We start from the raw sequence: 25,860 nt of genomic DNA, 5'->3' as shown, positions 1-25,860 counted from the left end.
TCCAAGTAAGTTCTTTCTAGGCTAACCTCTTTTTCTTTGTTTTTTTCTCCTGTTCAGCATATTTACTTTCCTGAGTGGAGCATTACAGCTTTCCCTCTAATGCTTCACTTGAGATTTTTAGAAATTGCTTTGGGTTTATTTCAAGTGCAATGAAGATGGAAAAGAAAGGGGAAAAGAGAAAGGGATTAAGATGGAACGAAAAGTTAAAAGGGACAGAAGGAGAAAAGAATAGAGGAGACAAAGGAGGAGGATAAAGAGAGCACAGTAACATCCTAGAAATCTGCTTCTGGAGGCTGGCCTGTGTCTCTAGTTTTGGTTTCTGTGAAGTGTTCTTCACTCTGCTGCCACATGATATAGCTTATGGTTATGTAATATTTAAATGTCCGTTGTGTTTCCTGGAACCCTTAGAGCGTAACCTCAACATGCTTCAAGGAGGTGAAACCTGACAGGGTGACCAACAGGGGCTTGGGTTCACTTACAGCTGCTGATTTAAAAAAAAACTAGATATTTTTTTTTGTCCACATATTGTTGTGTTAATTGCATAGTTTTGGCTACCGACACGTGCAGTGAGTGTACTTTATGGGTTCAACTCTCTGCTGGGTTCACGTTGATTGATTGAAAGCTTCTCCACTGAAACGGGATAGTCTCATGCATCTGCTCTTTAAATGTTAGCTGAAATAAAATCTACATGAGCCATTTTAATGTGTGTGTGTTTGCGTGCAGGTCCAGGCCACAGTTGTGGGGTTCCTGGCTTCCATAGCTGCTGTAATCTTTGGCTGGCTCCCAGAGGGACAGTTCAAGCTGGGCCATGCAGTGCTGCTGTGTGCCTCCAGCATGGCCACGGCCTTCATCGCATCGCTGCTCCTGGGTACGCTCGCCGCACGGGAACCTGCTCGTTGTGTTCACTGTGTGAAAGCTGTGTCGTCAGACCAGTCAGGTTTATTATCGCTCTTTCTGTCCCCGCCACGGGAATTAGACAGTTATAGTTCCTCAGGGAAGCTTCTGTTCAAACCTTAAGTGTGCAGGAAAACACTGACGAAGGTAAATGCTTCGAATGGTGGTCTTGTGAAATTGTAGATCTTTCTGACACTGAAACTCATTTTAGATCTTTATTCCCTTCTGATGTGTTTGAATTTAGGCTGTAAAACAAGTCAGTCTACTGAGGGGAATATAAAAAAGGTGAATTAATCTGTGATCCCTTAAATTGATGTTTTGTTAAACGTGCAGTGTTACGTAAAATCCACTTTTTATGAGTTTTACATCAAGTTGTAAAGTTATTCCCCCATCAAAAACATACACGGGGTGTTGCATTGATTCTTTTACATTTGTTTGAGAAATCCTTCAATCTCCCCTGGCAACCAATCAGCTGTGGAAAACAACTGGGTGGACTTAGCTTTGCCTTCAAAATGAAGCTCCTTCTCTGAGCTGCAGCTTCCAATCTTCAGAGCTTCCACCTCACAGTGCAGCCCTCCCCCACTCAGCTCCTTCAGACTAGCCAGCAGCAATTAGCAAACACCTGCTGGAACTACTCATCTACTGATGTCATTATTGGAGCTACTTCTCAGTGAAACACTGGTAAAAATGTTGTTAAATTGTTAATAAAGGACTCATGTTGTGATGACTTCCTGAAGGTGGAGTTTGAGAAAGAGACAGAGGTCCAACTTCAATCTGAAGTCAAATTTCTTTGAAGACATATTTGATATATACAACATTTTATAATAACTGAAGGGAACATAGTTACTATTGTGCTATAAAATGACATAATGTGCTTGGAAAATATGTAAAACTGCCCCATAGAAAAAAATCTTTGATTTTAACTTTCACCCCTTGAGCTCACAACCGCCATCGATTGTAATGAATCTAACTAACCTCTGAGGAAGTTCAGTCATCCAAGTAGGATGTTCATATCAATAGTGTTGCTTTCAAAACAATGCAGAGCTCATGCTGCCCAGCAGATGGTAGTAACACTGACGTGAGCGACATCAAAATTCAAAGCAAAACCATTCTGATTGTTAAGGTAAAAGGTTCTTCAACAACTTTCTTTTGACACTGTAGAACATTCTTTCAGATTACAGGATATTAGAAACATTCTCAGGATGAAGTGAGACTAATCTGGAGAAATCCATCAAAATATGCTCACCTGATGTAGCTTCTGGTACAAAGAGCCAAAATGGGCATGTTGGCCTGAATGTCACTGCTAGAGTAAAAATACAATCTCCACACAATTTATAAACATCTCACTTTGGAGAAGTGTTTTAAAAAAGCAGCAAATCTCTCCAAAACTTCAGTTTGTCATGCTTGCTTCATTTTTCTAAAGTCATACTTTCACCCCCAGAATTTCTTTGAGTGGCCACTGCCAGAGGGCAGATGATTTGTTGAAGCATGAAGAATTCTGCTCTGTAGGAGAGAATCCTTGAGGAGAACGTCTCAAGCTTGTGACCTTAAGTTCAAGCTGGATGTAACGAGTAACGCGACGTTTTTGTAAAAATGTAGTGAAGTAGAAAGTACAGATACTTACTATAAAATGTAAGTATCTTCTACAGAGATGGAAAAAAACTCTAAGACAGTTATTGCTAGCACTTCTTTGCGACCGTTGCCACCAAGGATTATAATGATAGCACGTTTATTATCTGTTAGAGTATATTGGTTGTGTATATTAGTTGTATTGTCTGTTTGACACAAACCTTTGATTGGTTGGTTGGTTGGGGAGTTAAGGAATGATGTATTCCTGGTTCTGACTCGGTCAAACTCTAAACTCCACAGGTCTTATCATGATCGGCGTGATTATCGCGTCAAGAAAAGTCGGCATCAACCCAGACAACGTGGCCACACCCATCGCCGCTAGTCTCGGAGACCTGATTACCTTGTCCCTGCTGGCAGGCATCTCAACAGGGCTCTACAAGAAGCTAGGTAACACGCGCTACACACCATACCTGTAAATAATGTCACAGTTAAAGTGTGCCTGGTTCATGTAAACATTCTGTGACAGAAACTCTGTCAGAGCGCTCATCACTGATGAGAGATTCATTAATTTTGACTTTTTAATGATTAAAGATATTCCTGTCCCAAGCTGGAAAGATTTTATAACTTTAAAAGATTTCAATAATATGAATTATGTGTCTAAGTTTGCTTTATTGTAGCCTAATCATTGCCTTTCTACGCAATTCCACTTATTTTTCATTTCCCTTTGGTACTCCATCTGGATTTTCACCCATTGAGCTCGATTTCTCTCTATAGTGATGGTACATTAGTCCTCTAATCCTGGGAATGCTTGTTATGTGACAGAAGGTTGACTTTGTAACTGTCTCTATGTGTCTCTGAGTGTTCAGGTCTGAGTCCATCACTACGGCCAGATTTCAGACATAACTACTTTCCAGGTGCAGTAGCTGAAGCACCATGCAAAAAAATCCTGCATGATGCTACCACCACCATGTTTATCAGGTGGTTAAGAATTTGTATTTTTCAAAGAGTCGATTTGACTCCTCTGTGAGTAGTTCTTGTTATTTCGGCTAAATAGCTCAGCCTTTGTTTAGTCTGTAGAGTGGCAGAAAGTGTCGGCCGTGTGAGCAGCAGACATTTACATCCACCATCAAATGTGTGTTTCTTTCTTACTTGGCATTGTCGATCCACAGTGACGAAACTATGGCTTTATTAATGCAACAGTTTTGTATTTTGTGGTTTTTAAAGCAGCACACGTTATGAAACAGCAGGGATTTATTCTTTCTCATAGTCTTTTAGTTTGTTGCAATTTCCGGCTTAAATGAATCCTTCCACCACTGATAGAGCCAACTGCCAGGTGGCATTTAAAGACAGAAATCCTCATTGAAGCACAGCTTTCCAAACGGCTTTCAGTGAGGAAGCGAAAGGGTGCAGCAGCGTGTGCAGCTTGTGTAAAATGTGGCTCTGCTCCTGCCTGTGTGGGGTAAATAAAGATGAAAGCCCTCCCACGCCTAATCTTGCTGTGTTTTTGGGTGAGGATCTCCACAGTTCGCCGTCAGCACTGCGGCCGCGACTTGGCCGGCGACACACCCAGCTGCAGAGCTACAGTTTCCACAGACAGACCCACAGAGAATACTGTAATCCTGTAAGTCTTGCATCTGTCAGAGACTGTCCCAAAAAACAAACTCACTCCCTTTAAGTGCTGCACTGGGCTGCTCTGCTGAGCATATTTGGGATATTTTTTGCTCAGATACACAAACACAGCTGGTGTCTGGGACTCTTGTCTACTCGGATGTTGTGTTTTTTGTAGGGGTTTTTTTTAGGCTTTGGAGTCTCCTGTTGTGTCAGAGGAGTAACACTGCATCACAGAAGATGCAAAAGTCTTTGCACTTGTATTTATATCACAAATCTCAATGTGTTTTTGAGATTTTAGGTGACTTACATAAATTTGTGCAGAACTGCGAGGAAGAGATGCTTTTCATGGAGTGCCATTTGTAAAGATGACAACAATTAGCAGCAATAATTTGGCTAATTTAATCTATCATAAGAAAAAACAATGTAGGTTCATTTTTCAGTCTTGCTTTCATTCAGTTATAAATGTCACAGTTTCAATCTAAATATTTAATAACTGAGCTAAATATTTAGCTCCAAGTTAAAAATTTTCTTAGCAAACTAAATATTTAGCTAGTAAAACTGAATATTTAGTTAGAAAAATAAATATTTAGTTCCATGTAAATATTTTTTTTGCAAAATAAATATTTTAACTCCAAACTAAACATTTAGTCAGCAAGCTAAATAAGGTAAATATTTCATTAGCAAACTAAAAACTTTGTTATAACACTAAATATTTAACTCAATGCTAAATATTTAGCTATGAAACTAAACAAAGAAATAGTAACAAAAAAATAGTATCAGCTGCCTGGAGTTAAAGATCAATGTGTCTCCTCCCATTCAGAGTACAATGACTACGCCAACCCGCTGGTGTGTGCGGTGTTTGTGGCGATGTGTCCTTTGTGGGTCTTCATAGCCAGGAAGATCCCAGCTACCAGAGAAGTCCTCTATTCAGGCTGGGAACCGGTCATCATCGCCATGGCCATCAGCAGGCAGGCACTACCGTCTGATTCCATTGATCTAAACTGGCTGATATAAGAACAGGCACATAAAAACTCATCTTTCTTTTCCATTTTCTTTCAGTGTTGGAGGTCTGATCCTTGACAAGACCGTTAGCGACCCAAACTTCTCTGGCATGGCTGTTTTCACTCCAGTCATCAACGGTAAGGCAATGGAGACAAACAAAGAAGACATGCAGTAAAGCCCTCTTTACTATGTGAAACAGCTCACTCCTCTGTGTGTGTGTGTGTGTGTGTGTGTGTGTGTGCGTGCGGGCGTGTGTGCGTGTGTGTGTGTGTGTGTGTGTGTGTGTGTGTGTTGACGTGGAGCAGGTGTAGGAGGCAACCTGGTGGCAGTTCAGGCCAGCCGGATCTCTACATATCTCCACATGAATGGGCTCCCCCTGGGGGACCCCAACCTGGCACCCAGGAAGTGTCCCACACCCTGCTCTTCCTTTTTGGGCTCCAGTAAGTAACAAGGCAGCACTCTGTGGTTTTCTGTACACACCTTTCACCATGATGACCAATCAGGACGTATGCACTATGCAGCGGGTTCATTATATCCAGTGGTGCTTTTATGAACCATGAAAAAGTATTTACCCTCCATCAGATTTCTTCTGGGTAAAGGCTCTCCAAACCAACCTGGCCCTCTAAACCCAGAGGTGGGCAGAGTCGCCAAATATTGTACTCCAGTAAGAGTCGCACTACATTAGCATAATTTTACTCAAGTAAAAATAAAAAGTAGCCATTCAAGAATGTATGTATATATACACACACAACTGTGTGTCTGTATTTGGTTAAAACATGTTCATTTTAATCAAACCCAATGAAATCCTCAAAAAACTTTAAAGTTTGTTTTTTTTGTTGAAAATGAACAAAAAAGGTTTTTCAAGACACCGTTGGACTCTTTATCATCTACAAAATCAATGGAGAATTTATGCAAAGTAAAAGCTGAAAAACCAAAAACAAATCACGCCAACAGCTGTACAAGGACATGCTTCTGTTGTGCCCTCTGATGCCAAACTCCAATGCGGTGTGTTGGTCTGAGGGAGCAAAATAAAAAAATAAACAAATCGTCTAAACAAAACTCTTGGTATTGATGATACATTTTTAGACAAACTGATGGGAGAGAGAGGATACAATTGATGGAAGGCAAATACATCAGCACACCACATAGACAGCCCCGCTCATAAAACATAATCAGTAAGACAACGTTAATCAAATAAATATTTCGCCTTTGCTTATATATATATATATATATATATATATATATATATATATATATATATATATATATATATATATATATATATATATATATATATATATATATATATATATATATATAACACACAAGCTGTAGATGTGCAAAGCTGTATCCCCTCTGTGTTGGTCTATCAGATAAAATATTTCATTCAATTAGAATGTTGTGGTTGTAACAGGACAAAATGTGTAAAGGATTATGTTTGTATTTCACTGAATGCAGAATCACCATGAAGCCATCTTCAGTCATGTTATCCCTTCTCTTCTCCAGCTGTGAACTGTCGGTCTGCCCGTGTTCTCTTCTTCCTGGTTGCCCCGGGTCACATCATCTTCCTCTACACCATTAACTCCCTGAGAGGGGGTCACACCACCCTGACCCCCATCTTCATCACCTTCTACCTGGTAGCTGCTCTACTGCAGGTACACACACCTCCCTCATAAATATATCTCACTATGAAACAGATAACAGCCTTCTGTCCTTCATAAACAAAATAGGGTGTTTATGAAAGCTGTATCAAAATGTAGACTGAACAAAAACAATCCTTTTACTGTCCAGTGAGCTATTTGGATTTGCAATGGAAAATTACATGCTTTATTTAAGTCAAACTGTACATGTTCCTTGATCCATGATGAGCTGAACTAGTTGGTCTAAATTTGTTGGGATTTTCCAAATAATCTGGACATTGTTGATGTCAGTGATGCGTAAAAACTTTGAAAAATTGTGTAATTTTATTGGTTTTTGTTTTTTTCTTTTTACCTACAAAGATCACCATCAGGTGTGATTGGCTTGTAATTTACTGTTCACTATGTAGAGCTAACACCATTAGCAGGAGCTAACAAAGTTAGCAGGAGCCGGCCCTTTTAGCAGAAGCTAACGCAAAACAGATTGGAGGATAATAAATGGATGTTTTCAGTGACAATGAAGTGTGTTTATGTGTTTGTAAGTCACCATTTTATCATATCTTAGAAAATATTATGATCCTGATGCTAACTGTAAGCAGCTTGAGTTAGAAAATGGAGCTCTGTGAAGCATACTGTCAAATTCATGTTTCCAAGCAACACGGGCACATACTCCGACTCTTTCTTCTTCCTCCATTTTATCCTCCTCATCTTCATTTCCTCTTGTAATTTCTCCATTTCCTTATAGTTCAACAATCACCAGTTCAAATTGTAAGACCTGAATGTTAGTTATTGAGCAAGTTACTGTTTCTGCTGGACGGAGTGAGCACACATCGTCTAGAACCTAAACAGTTTGGCGACGTCTGCCCTGCGGTGTTACTGTTGCTTTCACAGATTTTGTCCAGCAGGAGGATATGCATTTTTAAACTGATGTTTCATTGATGATTTAATTCACCGGTTGCAAAAACTGAACGTAGAAAAATAATCCAAATACTTTGTGGTTGATTTCCAGTAATGCAGGTTTTGTAATTGTGTTACAAAAATGCTTTAGCATCTTGGCAGATCGCGGCATGTTGTTGAGTCTAGGCATAACGTGCTTAAATTGTCTCTGCTGCAGGTCGCAATCCTCCTGTACCTGGCTGACTGGATGGTTCACTGGATGTGGGGCCGAGGCATGGACCCCGACAACTTCTCCATCCCGTACCTGACCGCTCTGGGTGACCTCCTGGGAACCGGCTTCCTCGCCCTCTGCTTCCACATGCGTTGGTTCATCGGGGACAGAGACTCCAATTTAGGCAACTGAATACATGCAAACATAACGCACAAAAAAACCTTAAAACTTACACATACTGTAAGCTCGCATGCAAAAAACACTTGATGAACTTGATGAACATCACCCGTGTGCCTGAGTCTGACAGTGGACATCTACAATAAAAGGGCTGATCTCCCGAAGGGCTCTGGGTGACGTGTTCTTGGCGGAATCTCGCCCTCAGGATATCAGGACGCTGTTTTACTGTCGGCACAGCAGCAGCATGTAAATCCTGAGTCTTGCTGTCACCACGGAACACAGACCTCTTCATCTCAACCCCCAACATGCAAAAAAACAACAAAAAAAAAAACTCTGACCAATGATAGATCCAGCCTCACAGGCTCCAACGCTACTTAATCTTACCTAACACTTGAGTCCTACCACTTTTATTAATAGTCTTATTGTTAACAAATGATGCTCTTGGTATGATTTGATATCTGTTTTATGTGCACGGCAAGTCCTCATTATTTTCAATGGGGACGTAAGCCCTTTTGTTTAAAAAAAAAAAAAGTAGCAAAAAAAAAAAAAGAGCACAAAAATCCCACACATCCAAACAAGCCTAGAACGAATACTTAATCTCCAAGTGCTGTTGAATTAACTCTGAAGTCATGTCTTGTGTTTTTGGTTAAATGCATTTTTTCTTCTTTGTTGTTATGCTTCATTACAGTAGCAAACGAGGCTCTGGTTTTACTTCAGGGGACTGGACCTAAATTCTTTTTTAGCGCAGATTCCAGGTCTTGGTTTGAAGATGCACTCCCAGTGTTTGCTGTCCCTCCTAAATTATGTCAAAACTTAACAGACTGGAAGATAGTCCGTCAAGGTTTTGCTCATTCAGTGCAGTGAGAATTATTTTCACCTTTTTCCTAATAATATGGAACGTGCACGTGCAACATCCTTAGAGTCCACCAGGAGCACTGGTTTATCTTTAACCCCTTTAAGATTCACTGTTGTAAAATTTGCCTTAATGTGCCTGTTGATGCATATTTCACTCACACCAAGGATCACTTTGAAAGCACTTTGCTGCCATTTAGCATTCAGATTTATTCCCAATTATACCTAGTTTAGGCTTGTTTGCATACTAAATATCTTTAGAATACAAATATCTACTAAATTTAGCACCTGCTTGACAGAAAACACACAAAGAGTTGGGGTTTTTTTTATATGATAATCGGTTCAGGCAGAAGCAGGTTAAATATTGGAACAGCACATGTTTGGTGCCTGTATTCAGAGAAAAATCCAGCCTGAAATAAAACATGCATATGTTTTTGTTTGAGCACCTGAGAGTTTAGTGTGGAATGTTTAAGGTCAGGGAAGAAGCTTTTTTTTATTAGACTAGGTTCCTTGTTTGTTTTCTTGGCCAGGGAAATCCTCCAAAACAAAGAAAACTCAATACGATACTATGCATAGCAGTTGATTTCAGTGATGGGCTCAAAGGTTCAAAGGTAGTTGGATGGAAGCGTTTAACTGCCAGAGCTTGTAAATAAATTCAGTGGGAATATCTCCTTTATAAATGGGAAAAAGTTATTGTTATGACAAGATCAAAACTCATTATGGCAAGGTTAATATCTCATTAAACCCAAAATATCTTCTCTTTTAAATGCGTAATAAAGGTCATAACAACACCTCTTTTATATATCTGGAGGAAACAGCTAGAAGGAAAATCAGTGAAGATGCAAGCAAGCCTGACGCATAACTCTTTCTAAAGCAACACTGTTTTAAAACTCCAGCTGTAAAAGTACATTTTAGCTAAAATGTTTAAACAAAAGCAAATAGTTCATTTCAGTTTAAAATAATCTAACTACAGTGAAACTGCCATATTTTTATTTAAGGCTACTGTACCATGAGGATCTTGTACCAGCTTCTGGCTAGTTTAAATGTTGGTTTTTGCCCTCTGTTTTTGAATTCACAAAATGAGCAACGTTTAATTTTTTTCCTGTAGCTTTTGTTTAAAACACCAGCTGATAAAATGTCTACTCATAGCTAGATCCATTTGCTCCAATGAAATTGCCTGAAATAGCTTTACTGTGCTACGGGAACAAAGAGAGTCCAGCAACGAGCTAGCTAACAAAGCTCATGTTGCTCTATAGACTATGATAATTCCTTCTGCTGCTATAAAGCTCTTAGCAATATAAAAGATGGGTTATAGACTGTTAAAAGACTGCAAGACATCTCTAACGTAACTCATGGGACTCATTGTATTCTTAGCAACTGGTAGCTAGAAGTAAATAAGGTAGCAGCTGAGTGTTATAGTTTTTAGAAAACTTTTACCTCTTTCAATATTGTTTCTACTAAAGTGATGTCACACTACACAACATGCTAACACGAGGATATGTTAAAAAACGTAATAACTCAGAACACCAAACTGGGGGACTTTTTTCAACAATGCTAAGTCATTAGCATCAGCAACAACTCATGTTGTCAAAAATAAACTGTTTTTGAGAGAATATAATAAACCTTGACACATAAAAGATACTGATTATTTATATAAAGAACTTATAACAAGAAACCAGTGATAGTGAAGTAACATTTTATTTATTTAACTCAGTGATACAGTTAAATACATAAAAGCTGATTTTTTTTTTCTGTTCTATTTGAACAGTGCCATTTTTTTTTTTTTTTTTTTTTTTCTCGTGTAAAACGTAAATAGGATCTTCTAACATTCACCTGTATGGTATGGGATGAATCTGAACTCTTGGATGAAGTTTATTTAAGGACAAGAATCTTCACTAGTGTTTTCCTGTTCCACTTTAGCATATATATTCTTCTTCTTCCCACCATCCTTCACAAACGGCCTATCATCAGATCAGCTCTTCCTGTCTTTAATGGCCTATGGTTGTTATCTATTTGGACTGGCTTCCAAGTAGAAATTATGGCGGAGGAGAGAGTCATGTAATGTTTTACTTTTAATTGTTTGTTGTTGTTTTTCTGAACGGGGCCAGCAAAAAGCACAAGCAGAGCACATAGTGCGAATGTGAAAAAATTGATTTTAATTGTTAAAAATCCTTTGCTTTGTGGTCTTAAAGATGTTTTTTTTTTATGTCAGGTGTTTGGAGCTTGGTTTTTTATTTTTTTATATTCCATTTCTATGTCCTAATCTTTTTATCTCTCAAAGATGATTGTTTTGTGTTCTTAAAAGAAATCGAGCATACAACCACTTTAAACAAAGAGCAACCTTTTCTGTGCCATCCGAATGCATCAATGTACTGTAGTTAGCAAATCCACCACCAGATGGCACTGCAAGTCTTAACTTACATAAAGAACTTGTTCTCCGTATTCAAATTGCCCACCCAGAGACATAGCTGCCACTTTGCCTTTGGCTTTTCATTCTTCCATCTATTTCTATCTGTTTGTATCCTTGACACTCTTTATCAAACTGGTGCCAGCATTTTTTCTCTTCTTCAAGTTGTGTATACTTCTATAAAAAGGCAAGAAATGCTACATCTATTTATTTTTTAGAAGCACACAAAGCAAATTGTACATACTATATTTATTCTATATGTAAGGATGTTTATTTTGTCATTTTCTTTTGGCTGAGTCCGTTTGTCATCAATGTTGTCAGATTTCCTATCTGCAAGTGGCCATTGGCCAGCATTTTGGTACTCATTGTAATATGACAGCAGTGAGCTTAGTGACTATCACAGTGCCTAATAGGAGTCTTCACATCAACAGATTATACACAGAAATGTCCCTCCTGAAATGAGGAACACATCCGTCCATGAAATGAGACGGTCTTAATCTGTCAGAGCCAAGCTCAACTTTTAGAGTAACCAATCAGAAGTTATGTAAGCCACAAAGTAGAGTTTGTTTAATTAGATTGGATAAATAAATGATGTACAGTGTGATTACTGCAATGTGTGAATGTGAAAATGACTGTGGCCACGGATAGCAGAGGTGTGACCATCGCTTTTTGTTCGTGTGGCACAGCAGACATCTGGGAAACACTAGAAGTGAGCTTCCAAGATAGAAAGTAGATATTGTTCCAAAAGCAATCTAATAACACTCACCACCCAGCTTCTGCTTTGTATAACCAAATGCTTTAAACTATTGAGCCCTAACAAGGAATCCCACTGACAGGCCGCCAGCATCCTCAGCCAGATCAAGCTGTTGAACCGTAATGTCGTAATGTCCACATCACCGTAATGTCCACTCTATCCTACCTTTAGGGAATACTGATGTAGACAAATGCAGTCTTGTAATGTCTGACGTCTTTTACATGTTTGTCTTCTAAAAAGCCCCCCTTCTGTGAGGCAGGAGGAAGGCTTTCTCTCTGCAGGACATTGTAATTTGCTGGAAATAAATAAATGACTATATTATTTCATACAGTTGCTTTGTTTGCATTGTTCTTTTGTCAAATCCGGATCAGTGATGCCGACCAAATGTCAGTGATGCTGACATTTGGTCGGCATCACTGTGCTGACATCATAATTATTCTTGTTGGAGCAGACGGCACACTCTGTATTTTCTCCATTGTACTTTGTGAGAAAGCCAGGGATTCTATCAAACTCATGAGATGGGATTATTGATGTTATGTTATGTGTGACAGCTTTAAAGCTGTTAGAGCATACCGCTTTGAAGAGTTAAGTTGGTTTATTCTTTTGACTGACCTTAGATTTGTTTTAGCTGTAATGATCTGTATGTATGTAAATGTTCTTTGGTACGGACCCTGGTACTTTTCAGGGTCCGTCTTGTAAATCACTCAGGATTTTAAATACCTGCTAGTTGATCATGTTACTGTGTAATGCTGATGGTTGTATATCTGACCTAAATAAATCCACCTAAAATTTCCTTTTATTGGTTAAATTTCATCCAAACGTCACGTATCCTTCACTTTTGCTAGCAGTGTATCCCAAAAGAATTTGGTGTTTCCTGTATGACTAAAAATAACTATCCATTTATCCTGTTTGTCTTTTTTCCCCATTTACACCTCAAGAAATCTGTTGTTGGAGACATTCAGGAGACCCATTCATCCTGGTAACGGATCTGGTCATAACAACAGAACTAGTTGTTACGGACAGAGTCCGTCTGCTGGCTGGTTGGAAACTCAGTCTCCATAACTGAGTGACATCTGGTTAAAGACTCTCATCCTGCAGCCCTGCTGACTGTGTTTTGGAGGCCACCATGTGATCAGCTCATTTTACTTTTCTACTTTCAGCTAATGTTTTGAAAATGTAAAATATTTCTTAGCTAGTTGATATATTGATTACACTTGGTTTCCACAAGAAGCACATCGACACTATTACATAAGTAGATCTGCTTTATTGACTGAGCAGCCAAGGACTGAGGTAGGTTGCAGGAAGTTCAGAAACCCAAAATGCATACATGTACATAATTAGAACTCTTTATTTCTACACAAGTGCTCAATTTAAATATTATTTTTATATAATTAAATACATGTAAAATAGCCGTTTGGATGAAGTAGGCATATTTAAGGTTAACATGGTAAAACATGTCAGTATTATATGCAGTAGAACAGGAATGACAGATGTTAGCTTGCTAACCGGAGATTAGCAGAGAGTTAATATTGTTCGTTTGACACCCTGCAGGTGGATGCAGATGTTTCTCTCCATTCTGCCCTCCTCCCTCATCCTCCTCCCCTTTTCTTTTGGGAAGGTCGCTGGGGGTCAAGTGGATGCTGAGGCCATCAGAGCCAGCAGCCTGCAGGTCCTGGGCTTGACCTTCACAGGTCAGCAAAAAGGTTTAGCAAGTGAGCAACACTAGAACAGGAAAAGAAGAGAGCAGAGCAGAGCAGACATACCAGCTTCAGTTTGGCTGCGGACACCAAGACTATCCACCACCATTTTCTCCAGGACCTTGCGTGACACATTCTAAGGAAAAATCCAGAGAGTCTGACTCAGTGATGAGGATCAAAGAACAGACCAATTGTGATCAGTAATCTGAATGGACTGATAAGACTGATGCACTGAGCTCCCGGTTTTCCCTTCCATTTGTCGAGAAGGGACAATTGGGTAATCTTATTATCCTCTTGTGTGTGTGTGTGTGTGTGTGGTGTGTTGAGAGCGATCCCGTCCAGTCGGAAGGATGTCAGAACCGCTCCAATCTCAAACCTGGGGTGTTTGTCACATTGGATTGTGTTGGCCTGATATCGCACTGTGTGTCGTGGACAAATGACAATGCTGCCTGTTGCATGTGACTAGAAGCCAGTCAGAAAGCGAGTTGATGGAAACACAGACACAAACGGAAGACGACCAAAAACAACTGCCACGGTGCACCAGAAAGTCCAGTGGGCATCAGAGACATCTTTGTGTTGTTTTTTCTCTTGTTAATTACAGTCCACAAAACTATCGCCACTGCTTCTTCTTCGTCGGCCATTTCTGTTCACTCTGAAGTCACGTTTGGTCCTTAGAGGTTTTTTAAGACTTAATGTTGGTGAGTGAATTTGTTTTGTGTGTTGCTCCTGCCATGTGGCTCAACACCACACACACACGACAAAAACCTGTCATACTTAAGATTTTTGTCATCGTTCTCAGGTTTTGAAAATCGGCCAACAATTTCAAACTCTTGCAGTGTCAGCCTGGCGTTCCAGAGAGCGGCGCAAAGACGCCGGATGGCATTTGGTAGCGGTCATTTGAGGTGTGGATTGCACTGTGCAACGGCCTGGCATGTGGCTGGCGCAAACAATGTTCAGGTGACCCTTAACCTTTACATCTTGCACCTCAGGCACTGTAGGAGCCATGTATACATTTTTGGAACTTCACACAAAATGTTATTTTGTGTTGACATGAGTTCTATTTGTTGCCATGCAAGAACCTGTAATTGTGTCCTGTTTAAGCTCATTACAAGGTACCTGTTTGTGACTTTTATTTCCTTTTATTAAGTCCACTAAAGACTTAGAGATAACCATCCAATCTCAATCTGACATTTGGTCAGCATCACTGTGCTGACATCATAATTAGACCTCTTTTTTTTTTTTTTTTGTAGAAATGTGTAGCGTACAAAAGAGCTTTAAGGGGCTAAACTAGTGAGAGCTTGCCGCACTAACATGCAGAAATGTTCAACATTAGGCATTCTCTCATCTCTATACTCTGTTCCTTATGTACAGATGCACAATACAACAAGCTGACATCATTTAAAAGAGCCACTACTGTATATCTGGAGGAACTGAAATGACCCAACTGGAAAGTAACAGGAAGTGAACTGGCAGGTCGAACACTAGATGGCGCTGCAAAGCTGTATGAAGAGCATCTCTGTCCCTCCCTGTGGGTTGGTGTGTTTGTTTGTGTGTGTGTGGGCGTGTGTGTGTGTGTGTGTGTGTGTGTGTGTGTGTGTGTGTGTGTGTGTGTGTGAGCACCGTGTTGCGCAGCTGTAGCAGCAGGGTGAGTGAATCTGCGAGTTTGTCCTCCAGCAGAGACAGACGTGTCTTCTCCACCTCGTCCTCAGGCCTCTTTGGAGACACACACGCACGCATACGCCCACACACACACACACACACACACACACACACACCGCTCTGTGTCCTGCTCATTGTTGGTCACAGTTAAAGTTGTAAATTATCTTGAACTTCAAATACTTATTCCCTCCATCCCTAATAATGTCCCGTTTTAAAGTCATTGTTGTGCTTAATGACATCGTTATCAGAGCTAATTAGGACAAATAGCTTTGATATTAGAATCATCTGATAATGATGATTCTAATCAGGTTGTGATCACCATTGCATGACCTTGAAGATCATGGGTGCAAATTCAGAATACCAGTAATAGATCTGGCATACAGCGACTGCCCTTAATACATACAATGATGTTTGGATGTTTTACTGGTTAAGATGCTAAAGCTAACAAAGAGTGCTGGGTACATTGTAATGAAGAAGAAAAACGAACAGCCAACCATAGTTAGGTTTATTGTGATCAATACTTTTTGCCTAGGTCTGGTTTTTGGTTGACTTTAGGTAATAACTACTCACCTTTACCTTTCCAAAGCGTCCGCGTCCGTTTTTCTCCCCTTGGTTTGGCCCCGTCCCGCTGCAGCAGTCTGTGCCGTCTGCAGTAGAGCCGGGGCGCTTTGGGAGCTCCGAGCGACTCGGAGAGAGAGGACGATGGACTGTGTTGTTCTGACATCTGGAAGATCACAGGTGGCATTGGATCCCTCTCTACACAAACATTCGGTTATGAACAACAGAGCAGGACGGTGACAGACCCTTCGACGCAGCCGGGACTCCGTGAGGCGACGCTCTTCTCCTTTGAGGAGCAACAGTTTCCCGTCTCCTCCAGACCCCCGTTGTCTTCCTCTTCGTCAGAGGCGGCTCTCCCTTCCACCGCCCGCTGCAGACCCTCTGCATCTGGGGAAGAATGAGCTGGAGTTAAGCCTTCAGGCGTGCCGTGTCTTCAGCTGTCCGCGGCACTCCAGCTGTCTCACCACTCGGGTCCTCAGGTTGACTCGACCGGCTCTCGGAGAGGCAGGTGCAGCCGATTCTGCCGGAGACAGAAACAACGACAACGAGCATTTAGTGGGGAAGGGCAGAAACGTTTGGACATAACGCATCGATCTTTCAAAGCGTCTTGCCCACTTCCGATCACTTCAGGTGGAGAAATGTTCCCTGATTTCAAAACTTTTGGCTGAAGTCTCCAGTGTGGCAGCAGAGAGAGATTTTATCCTCCAGATCAACAACAAAACACCTGAAATATCTGATTACACACAAACGGGTTTCTAAAATCAGGTTTATGAGGACCAGGAGGAAGTTGTCGGGCCACAGCAGATGAATCATTCATAATTTGAGTGCAATCAGGTCATTTCACTGTTTACACGAAGTCACTCAAAACACAATCAGTGTCTCTGCGGAGAAAAAGTTGCTTTCATTCCTCTGCTTGATGTGTAAAGGCACGGTGTGGATTCTCTGTTCAGCTTGTTGAGCCGAATGAAAATGAAATCAAGTTGAATATACTGTGAGGCGTTAATATCATTTTGAAAACTGACGGGTAAAAAACCCCATTATGAACTGACTCATCGGACAACAATCAAGTCCAGCAGGGTTTCTGTCAGTATGTTATCAGCCTGGCAGCCCACCAGGCTTTACTTCCTCCCCCTCACCCCCATCCACACCAGGCTAAGAATCATATTTACTTTAAATATGTTTTTTGTTGTTTTTTTTTTTACACCAGTAACAGTGACATTAGAACCAGATTTAGCTAGGTTTATAAGCATTGAGGCTTTGTTCACCGTTGATCTATGATACCTGCCAGTGCACCTCTGAGTTTTTGTATCTTTTAATGTAAAAACTGTGTTTTTATGTTGGGCTGCTGCTGCAACCTCTGAGGCAACCTGACTGTTTTCAAAGAGTGAGGACGTGTAGAAGTCAAAAAAGGACCGAGGCAAATGAAGTGTAACTGGATCTTGAAACACGCCCAGACACAGAACTCTCCTGCTCACCCGACCGAACCCGGCGCTGTACCTGTACCGCAGCAGCTGCGTCTCCAGCTGGGTGATCGTGGACTGGAGCTGCGGCACCAACCGGGCCTGTTCCTGGATCAGCCGGACCTTCTGCAGCCCCACGTTGAGAGCCTCTCTAGCTTCCTCCGCCCGCCTCCTGTCAGCATCATAGATCATCACAAATTTCCAATAAATTCACTTTTTCTTCTTCTTCTTACATTTCTGGAATTTTAGAGCACCTGATCTGGCTGTTCTCCCTCCTCAGGGACGATTCCACCCCCTGCAGCTTGCGAACTTCCTGGTACGCCCACTGCAGCTCTTCCTCCAAACGCTCATTGAATTTGATGGCCTCCTCTAACTGCCCGTCACGTGACGACCGAATCAGTTTCAGCTCCCTCAGCAGGGGGTCTCTGATGTCCCACCTCCTCTGTCCCTTCCTCGTCCCTTCAGGCTGGTTTTGAGGTCTGTCGGTTTGTCCCGGTTTCCCCTGCGTAAACGCGCCGCAGGCTGTGGGAACAGAAAAGGTGGCCCCTTGGCTGCAGGGGCCGGCGGGGGTCCGGCTCCTCTCCCGTCTGAGGGCGACCTCCAGGGCCAGGCAGCGAGCGTCGCTCCCCTGCAGAGCAGAGCGCAGGTCCTCAACCAGCTCCCTCAGAGCGCCCACCTCATCTGGAGAAGACGCCACGTTAAGACTTCAAGTTCACTATAAATCTTAAAGTGAAGAAATTTCACATTAAGAAAAAAAATAAAAAAATGGACATACCACCATGATTTGTCCAATAAAAGCAATTCAGACATTTTGAAGGAAAACTGAACACTTCATTACTGACTCAAGTTCTCCCCTGGTGCTTTTCTATGAAATATCTGCAACTGATATAAGACTAAACTCTAACAGTTTAGTTGAATTATTCAGCAATTCAATGAAAGTTTTATTACACATAAAATGCTATCTTCTTTAGCATTCAATTCTGCAGCTTTAAGCAAGTCAGACTTCTAAACGGTGAACAGACTGAACTTGTACATCACTTCTTCAATCACATTCACAACTTGGGGTTTAGTGCCTTGCTCAGGGGACGTCAAGATGAACCTACAACCTTCCGATCACAAGACAACTTCTCTATCCACAGAGCTACAGTCAACGCTTAAATGAAACCTAACACAAAATTTAAGACGGAGAAAACTACAAATACAACGGTTTGTTGCTGGATCCTGCTGTATTACAATCAATCAGCAAAAAGTGACAGTTTTGAAGGTTTGTTTGAGGCTCTCCCCACAGTGGCTACCCTAAAGGTCTGGGGGGAGCGGCTGCACAGAATCCACCGAGCCTTAAAAGGGTTTGCAACAAAAGTGAGGCAGTAGTGAAAGCAAATGTTATCCAGCCAACTGACGAGAAATTTGCATTTATCCATGAAAGATGCAAAAAAAATCTAGCTATCTAGCAAGCAAATGTATGTTAGTAGTAGTAACATGTTCTGTCACCTTGAGGCAGAACACAGTGACAATGTCTGCGTGCAAATCCAACTTCTGCTTGACAGGGAAGTCTTGTGAGAATAAAAGAAGCTACATAAATGACAATATACGACAGCAGGGTTTTTTCCCAGTGCATTAAAAGTCTGGCGGGCCACCAGGCTTTACTTGTGCTTATTTATTTAAGTCTTTTAAAAACGTTTACATTTTTTACAGCCTTCTAGTTGCTGTTCTGGTATTAATCTTCCAATCTTTCAATAACACATAATTATAAAGTGATATTTTCACATTTCCTGTCACCTTTAAACATTTTTTTTACTCAAAAACTCGGCGGCCGTCTGGATGAATGTCTGCTGTAGCCCAACCACCAGGCTGGGCAAGTTTTCTGGGGAAATCACTGAACAGTCCTTTCACCACAAAACTGAAGACCTGTGATTAACGTATCAAAAGCCAACATTTTTTTCCCTGTAATTAATTTCAGATCATTTTAAGGCCTTAATATTTGATACGTTAGTTTAGGACTTTTTAAAGACGCACAGATAGCCTGTAGCTAAAAGGAAATTTGAAAATCACAAATTGCCTATAAAAAGGCTTTTTAAGTTATAAATATTTGGTAATGACACTTTGCTAAACATTTAGCTTGCTAATGAAATGTGTAATTTGGAGCTAAATATGTAGGGTTTTTTTTTTTTTTTGCTAAATAAAGTAAATATTTAGCTTACAAACTAAATGAAATGAATTTGCACATTAGCTAAACATTTAGCTTCGAAATAAAATATTTAGTTTGAGGCTAAATATTTAGCTTTCTAAATAATTATTTCATTTTAAGGTGTGACATTTATAAATGGTGAATGATGAAAATATGACTTTGAGAAATGAAGGAAAGTAGTTGTATTTTCTTTTCTTGTCTTCAGCCAAAAATAATAGTTCTTAAGTATTATCTTAAAATACTATGATTAAATTAATAAAATAATTTTTAAAAAATCCCACAAAACACCTAAAGGTTGGTAGATTGATAATAGACCAAACTTAAGTAATTAAAAGCATTGTATCAGTATTGGTCCTGTATTTATTTGGAATCGTTGTGACAGCAGTACGTTGTACGGCACACTTCTATTCACATTGAATAATACAGTGTTAGAACGGCCCAGTCAAAGTCCACACCTAAATTCAACTGAAGGACTTGAGCATTAAAGATCCCAGAAGTTCTCCATCCAAGCAGCCTGAGCTGGAGATGAGTTATAAATAATAATAATAATAATAATAATAATAATAATAATAATAATAATAATAATAATAATAATAATAATAATAATAATAATAATAATAATAATTCTGTGTAAACAAACTCACTGTTGAACAGAGACATTCCCTAAATATTCTCCAAAGGAGCACGAATAGTTCTATATGAATCATGCCACACTTTTCCGATTTAGTATTTATTTATTTTATGTATTTTTTGTTTTGTTTTGTTTTGTTTTAAATTATTTGAAACAAATTTGTAAAATCATGTGCTGGCCACATAAAATCCAAATAAACGTCATAACATTTAGCTAAATGTGTTATAATAAAAATACTACTACTACTACTACTACTACTACTACTACTACTACTACTACTACTAATAATAATAATAATAATAATAATAATAATAATAATAATAATAATAATAATAATAATAATAATAATAATAATAATTCTATTTTTAAGTAGAAAAGTTATTATTTTGACAGGAGCCCTGGAAGGATTCTCTGTTTAAAAATCCAACAGGTCTCCGGTAGTGAGCCTACCTTGCTCACGGAGTTCCTCCTCGGCTCCGCTTTTCACGGATCTGCTCTTGGTTCCGGTCTGATCTCGACCCAGGTCAAAACTGACACACTTCCTCCGCCGGACCCGGGGCCACCGCAGCCGGATCTGTCTCTCCACCAGCTCCGTGTCCTCGGAAACCGGCAGACGCCAGGCGCGACCCCCGCTGACTCCGGGCGCAGCGCGCACTCGGAAACACCCGCAGAGCCGCGAGTGAAAGTCTTTAAAGGAAAGCCGCTCGGGTAAACCTGAACAAACATCCGCGAACTCCTCACGCTGCTGCTGCTCCGCTCCGCCACCGCCGCTTCCATCCTCCGCTTCCGGCGTCCTTTGGGCTCCGGGAAGTCCCAGCACGGCGCACAGAGCGGCGAAGTCCTCCCCGGACACCGTGTCGTCCAGGCCGGGGTGGGCCAGGTGGTGGAAGACCTCCTGCAGGTACTGGTCGATTCCGGTGGCGAGAACGATGATCTCGTTCTCGGCCGCCGGATCGGGGCAGTGGTGATGGGCCAGGGCGCTGCGGAGCCACTCGCTTTTACGCGCCGCCCGTGGAGAGGGCTGGACGCGTGGAAGCGCCAACGCGGTGCGCCGCATGGCCAACCTTAAAAGTGATTTGACCCGGCAGCCCCGCAGACCGGGGCTCTCAGACGCATCTCGAAGCAGGCTGGGAAGCTGCTGCTTCCGGGGGCCTCAGCGCAACTTCGATTTCTTCCTGAGGCTCTTCAAGTTCAGATTTGATCCCTGCAGGTGGGAACAAAAAAAAAAAAAATAGCAGCTCCGACTCCACCCTTTGTGTTCACACTCCAATAAAGCGTCCAGAGCTGCTTGTTTGATACCAGTTACCACAGCGGGTCGAATATCATCTAATCCAGAGAGAGAAGAAAAAAAAAACATCTAAAAGTCCTAAGGGAGAACAAGACAATAGAGTCAATGGAGCAGTGAGTCAATCCTCAGGTTTCCATGGTGATCGGTTCTTACAGTAGGGTCTGTAGAGATTGAAGGCATTTGGTGGCACCTGTCAGCCCAGGCTTTGCACCTTTCTGACTCACATCCTGCATGCTGGGCTGACAGGGTCCGAATTTTTATTTTGTTTTTTTAATTAAGTTTATTTGTATGGTACATTTCAGCAACAAGACCCTACGACAGACTGGCAACCTGTCCGGGTGACCCGGGTGTCAACGGGTGACCCCGCCTCTCGCCCTGTTGACAGCTGGAGACACACCAGCAGCCGTCCTGACCCCAGTGGGACGAGGGAGGAAGAAAATAGATGGATTTCAGCAACAAGGCAATTCAAAGAGCTTTACGTCACAAAAACAAAATCATCACAACGTTTCTACAACTACGGTGAAAACCAGGGTCAGACATGAAACTCATCAGTAAAGCGTTGCATTACACCAACACATTGTTTGACTCAATGAAAGTACAGGAAAGTACAGTCCACAACTGTTCCAGGATTTTACTTCTGTTGGATAAAGTCCCACAGGCTCAGAAATAATTTTGTAACTCCTTCCAGACTGACATATGTTAGATGTTTTATTCCTATTACTGATTTCTCTTAGGTCGTGGCGTAACGTGTTGCTTTTTTCTGCCCCTTTAGCCTACTTCATGTTGTCTGGTAGGTTCTGTTTCAGTGATTTCCAAATTCTACAGGTCAGGCAGTCAGCAGGCCTGACTGTGGCTGGAGAAATTGAACTCAACTTTCCAGAAAATGTTGTTAAAGAGGTCGCTGATTACTTCTTCACATTGGGCCACTTTGGTTTAGAGGACATTTCCATTTAAAAACTGTTTGAAAACAGTATTTTGGTATATTTATCCAGGTTGTCTTTGTGTGATGCATTTTGAAACATAAAATGAAAGTGAAAGGACAATGTTTGATGAAAAATAGCACATCAGTAAATGTACATATGATGGTGAGATCTACTACATTGTCCATTCCTGTTAAGAGTTGAAGTAATCTAAGTAGACTGGTACATATTTCAGTTGCTGCTGCTGTACAGGTGAGTCACCTGAAGTCACATGAGATCACAATGAAAGACTGCAGTCTCTGTTTTGCCTTTGTCTTGATTCTGAATGCTAACCACAAAGCTTCCCAGTGACTCACCTGGGTTTTCTTTAGATTTTTTTTCTTCTGCCTTTGATAAGCTGAGAGTGCTTTTTGAGTCAGCTCTACTAAAAGGCCATAAATCCTGCGTTTCTGAAAAACACAGATATTCTTTGTAGAGATGCACTTAACTCATCATGAGTAAAACTGTCACTGGTCACCTGAGAGCTCAGGATTAACTGCACGAGAAGGCAGACAGAGTGGTTCCACTCTTCAATGTTTTTATTAGTGTCTCATTACAACTGGATGAATCTGCAAAACTCAAAATAATTCCTTTATTTCGCAAAAAACATTCCACTCTTGCTGGAGGCGGTTCTTGGTTTTTCCAAAAAAGAGTTAACACACTAAAGGGGAGAAGGAGACAAATTTACGTGACCGATCAGCCTTTTCCTCTGTTCGCATCTTTCCGGACAGTTCCACGGTGTGTGAAAACATTGCCAACATTATCATAATAGTACTGTGAGTTACATCACAGAACAAAACTCTCAATTTTTCTCCATTTTCTCTATGTTACTTTCCCCTTCCTGTTTATTACAGCTAATTGTCACGTCGGGATTTGATGAAATGATGTTTTTGCCTGGCCTGGTCGATTGGTACCCAGTCGCTAACATTTGTCCGTAACGTAATGTGTCACTTTAGCGCTAAGAAGCTAACTAGACATTGTGTGCACTGTAAACAACCATGACCTGCTGCTAAGAGAGAAGTGTTTAGAGCTTGATTATGTAAACTGAAGGAAAATAGAATTATATAAGCTTGAGCTGCTAGCAACCGTTAGCTAATCCGCCATTAAAAGTAGTTAGCAGGACCCACTGGTTTTAGGACTTGCTATTTTAAAATGACAATTTCTAGATATGAGTTGCTGGCTTTGAAACAAAGAGAGTCTGACAACTGAAACGTTGACATGGCAGAGTACACTGCTGGTCAGAACTTTACATACACCAAGACATTTTCTTTTCAAGGTGGAAGGATGACACATCAAAAAAATTTGAGTGAATTTTAAAGAAAACATGAATTGAGTGCAAAAGTTTGATTTGAATAAAGACTTTCTCTGGTTGGGTTAGAATTATACATACTGTTTAAAATCCATAAAAGCACCTTGTATTATTAGGGAAAATGTCCCTCAGCAAGTTGCAACAAAACCTCATTATTTCTATAGCAACAAGGACCTGGTAGGATTCTGAATGCCCAGTCCAACAAAATCATGAAGCGCAGCAACGTGTTGTCTCAAGGAGCTAGCTCCTCTGTTCTGACTGGTTCTTGTGTTTTTTCCATGGAATTCTCTTGGTTTTATGTGGAAGATGGGCCCAAAAAGCCCACAGGCTTAGCATGATGACATAATAAATGTTTTGCCCCAAGTGTCCTCGTGCCTCCCTGAATAAAGGGTAATCAGCTGTGTGTTTCTGAAAGACTTGCTCCGGCTGTCGTCCTGCCTCCCTCTGAGAAACAACCCTGCAGCTGCTGCCTGCTGGGGGTGAAAGGACTTCATCTGAAAACCAAAGCATTTGGGGGGGCGTAGCAAGATCCGTGAGCTCACTAGTGTGTGTGCTCACGCAGGCTTGCACGAGTGTCCTGCTGTTCACCTTTCACAGTGGGAGTGGCACACTCTCGGTATTGACAGGAGGCAGGGTTAATGCTTTGTGTTGTGTTGCCATATGCTCATCTGGGGGGTTGACAAAAAAAAAAAAAAAAAAAAAAAAAAGCAAATACAGCCACAAACCATTGGAGCGCTTCTTTGAAGTGGTGATGCTGACAGAGATGTTGTGGTGTCCAGCAGATCCAGGAGTGACCCTGTCACAGTCACAGTCAGTGTTCCACGCCTGTGGATGTTATGGTCCAGGAAAACTCAGGAAAACATATTTGATTTCTTCCAGAAGGAGGGTTAGCCAGCAGATGAAACCAGACACTAAACGGTTAACTCCACATTCATGGGAAACTGGGTGGAAGGAGAAGGTGTCCACAAGCAATGGGTGTAAGAGCTGTGACACGGTTACAGCGCTAAAATTAAAGGTTTTGCACAACTAGCGTGGATCCATCCTCCTCACAGGAGGCTTGTCCATTCTGAAGGCTTGTTAATGATAGGCTGGCACCCTAACTAAACAACCGGAGAGCACATTCGCAAAAACGTGAGAAAAAAGTGTGACAACTTCCCCGAACCGCATGTGCACAGGAGACACAGGAGTGACCAAAACTATTTTATTATTTGCGAATATAGTAAGATAACAGTGAGTCTTTAGAGTTTTAACTCTACAGGTGGCATATGATAACCTGTGATGGTGTTTGTAATTTTCTTCTGTTTATTTTTGTCTCTGTACAAGAAGCTGATTTTCACTGACTGACACTTTTTCACTTTGGAAACTACTTTTCCCTGGCCTATTTCCCTTACTTCATCACATACAAATGCAGCCGCCTGTGAGTATTTGATTTATTATTCTCTATTCTTTCAAATGCTTGACTAAAGTTACAAAAATAAGAATCATATTACTTTGTGTACTCGTTAGTACAGTCCTGGTTCATGCCCTCCTCAGCAGCAGCAGTAACATGTTCTGAGACTCTTAACGTCTCTAATAAGCTTCTTAGTAACGTCAGATTTTTTTGGTCACGTGACAGTGATGCAGCAAAGGATTGTGGGGGTTCAGCTGAAGCAGAGAAGTAGTGGTGAAGTCAGCAGTGTGGTCATTTTCTTCAAGGTGACAAAAGGATAGTAAAATACATATAGTATCAGAAATATTGATTATCTGCCACGACAGCAATATTGATAACAGATATCGGCATCAGCCCAAGTTTCCAAATCGGTGCATTTTCTTTTTTTAGTAATCAGTGTTTTTATTGCAGCTGGTATTTCTCAAACACCAGTTTCTCTGTATTCATCAGAAAAAGTAGATCCTTAACACTGTGATTTCCAAAAGTGCAGTTTCAGCATGTTTCATGACAAACATACTTTGACAGCAAAATAGCAACTTTGCTGTCCTGTTCAGCCTTCCTGTTATGAGCTGAAAATCACTTGCTGCATAAAGACCTGCAGACACGTCTAGAGGTGTCACAGAAAATCCATCTTACATTTAAAACAGCCTCTCTCTGTTCTTACTCTATAA

General features: G+C 41.0%; 2 protein-coding genes across 4 annotated transcripts in view; one reads left to right on the top strand and one right to left on the bottom strand.

The window, feature by feature from the left end:
* Positions 1–12,804, top strand: part of slc41a1 (solute carrier family 41 member 1) — a 35,064-nt gene extending 22,260 nt beyond the window's left edge. For both annotated transcript variants that reach the window (XM_044122333.1, XM_044122334.1), the window contains exons 5-11: positions 724–868; positions 2,764–2,910; positions 4,895–5,042; positions 5,134–5,213; positions 5,382–5,516; positions 6,583–6,731; positions 7,828–12,804. In XM_044122333.1, the coding sequence (XP_043978268.1) occupies positions 724–868; positions 2,764–2,910; positions 4,895–5,042; positions 5,134–5,213; positions 5,382–5,516; positions 6,583–6,731; positions 7,828–8,013 (990 nt within the window). In that variant the 3' untranslated portion in view covers positions 8,014–12,804. The remainder of the gene's footprint in view (positions 1–723; positions 869–2,763; positions 2,911–4,894; positions 5,043–5,133; positions 5,214–5,381; positions 5,517–6,582; positions 6,732–7,827) is intronic.
* Positions 12,805–13,260: 456 nt separating this feature from the next.
* si:ch211-112f3.4 (EF-hand and coiled-coil domain-containing protein 1) lies at positions 13,261–21,398 on the bottom strand. 2 transcript variants are annotated; one of them, XM_044122331.1, is made up of 9 exons: positions 20,655–21,398; positions 17,640–18,066; positions 17,423–17,557; positions 16,390–16,445; positions 16,171–16,312; positions 15,938–16,091; positions 15,329–15,421; positions 13,775–13,844; positions 13,261–13,694 (listed from the first exon to the last, which is right to left on the bottom strand). In XM_044122331.1, exons 1-9 carry the CDS (start codon positions 21,259–21,261, stop codon positions 13,513–13,515), a joined length of 1,866 nt encoding a protein of 621 aa, XP_043978266.1. In that variant the 5' UTR covers positions 21,262–21,398; the 3' UTR covers positions 13,261–13,512. The 2 variants fall into 2 exon arrangements, with proteins under 2 accessions (XP_043978266.1, XP_043978267.1); XM_044122332.1 differs by having other exon boundaries at positions 15,944–16,091.
* Between the last annotated feature and the right edge of the window lie 4,462 nt (positions 21,399–25,860).

This window comes from Gambusia affinis, linkage group LG07 (genome assembly GCF_019740435.1).
Source record: "Gambusia affinis linkage group LG07, SWU_Gaff_1.0, whole genome shotgun sequence".
NCBI lineage: Eukaryota > Metazoa > Chordata > Actinopteri > Cyprinodontiformes > Poeciliidae > Gambusia > Gambusia affinis.
Note: the sequence above shows the minus strand (reverse complement) of the source record. Positions and strands in the feature narration are given on the sequence as shown.

Excerpts from the sequence above, each read along its gene's own strand:
- si:ch211-112f3.4 (XM_044122331.1), bottom strand. The coding sequence starts at position 21,261 with ATGCGGCGCACCGCGTTGGCGCTTCCACGCGTCCAGCCCTCTCCACGG. Across the intron at positions 16,446-17,422 it reads ACGCAGCTGCTGCGGTACAG|AATCGGCTGCACCTGCCTCT; the intron begins GTACAGCGCCGG and ends TGTCTCCGGCAG. Across the intron at positions 13,695-13,774 it reads CCGCAGCCAAACTGAAGCTG|GTCAAGCCCAGGACCTGCAG; the intron begins GTATGTCTGCTC and ends TGACCTGTGAAG.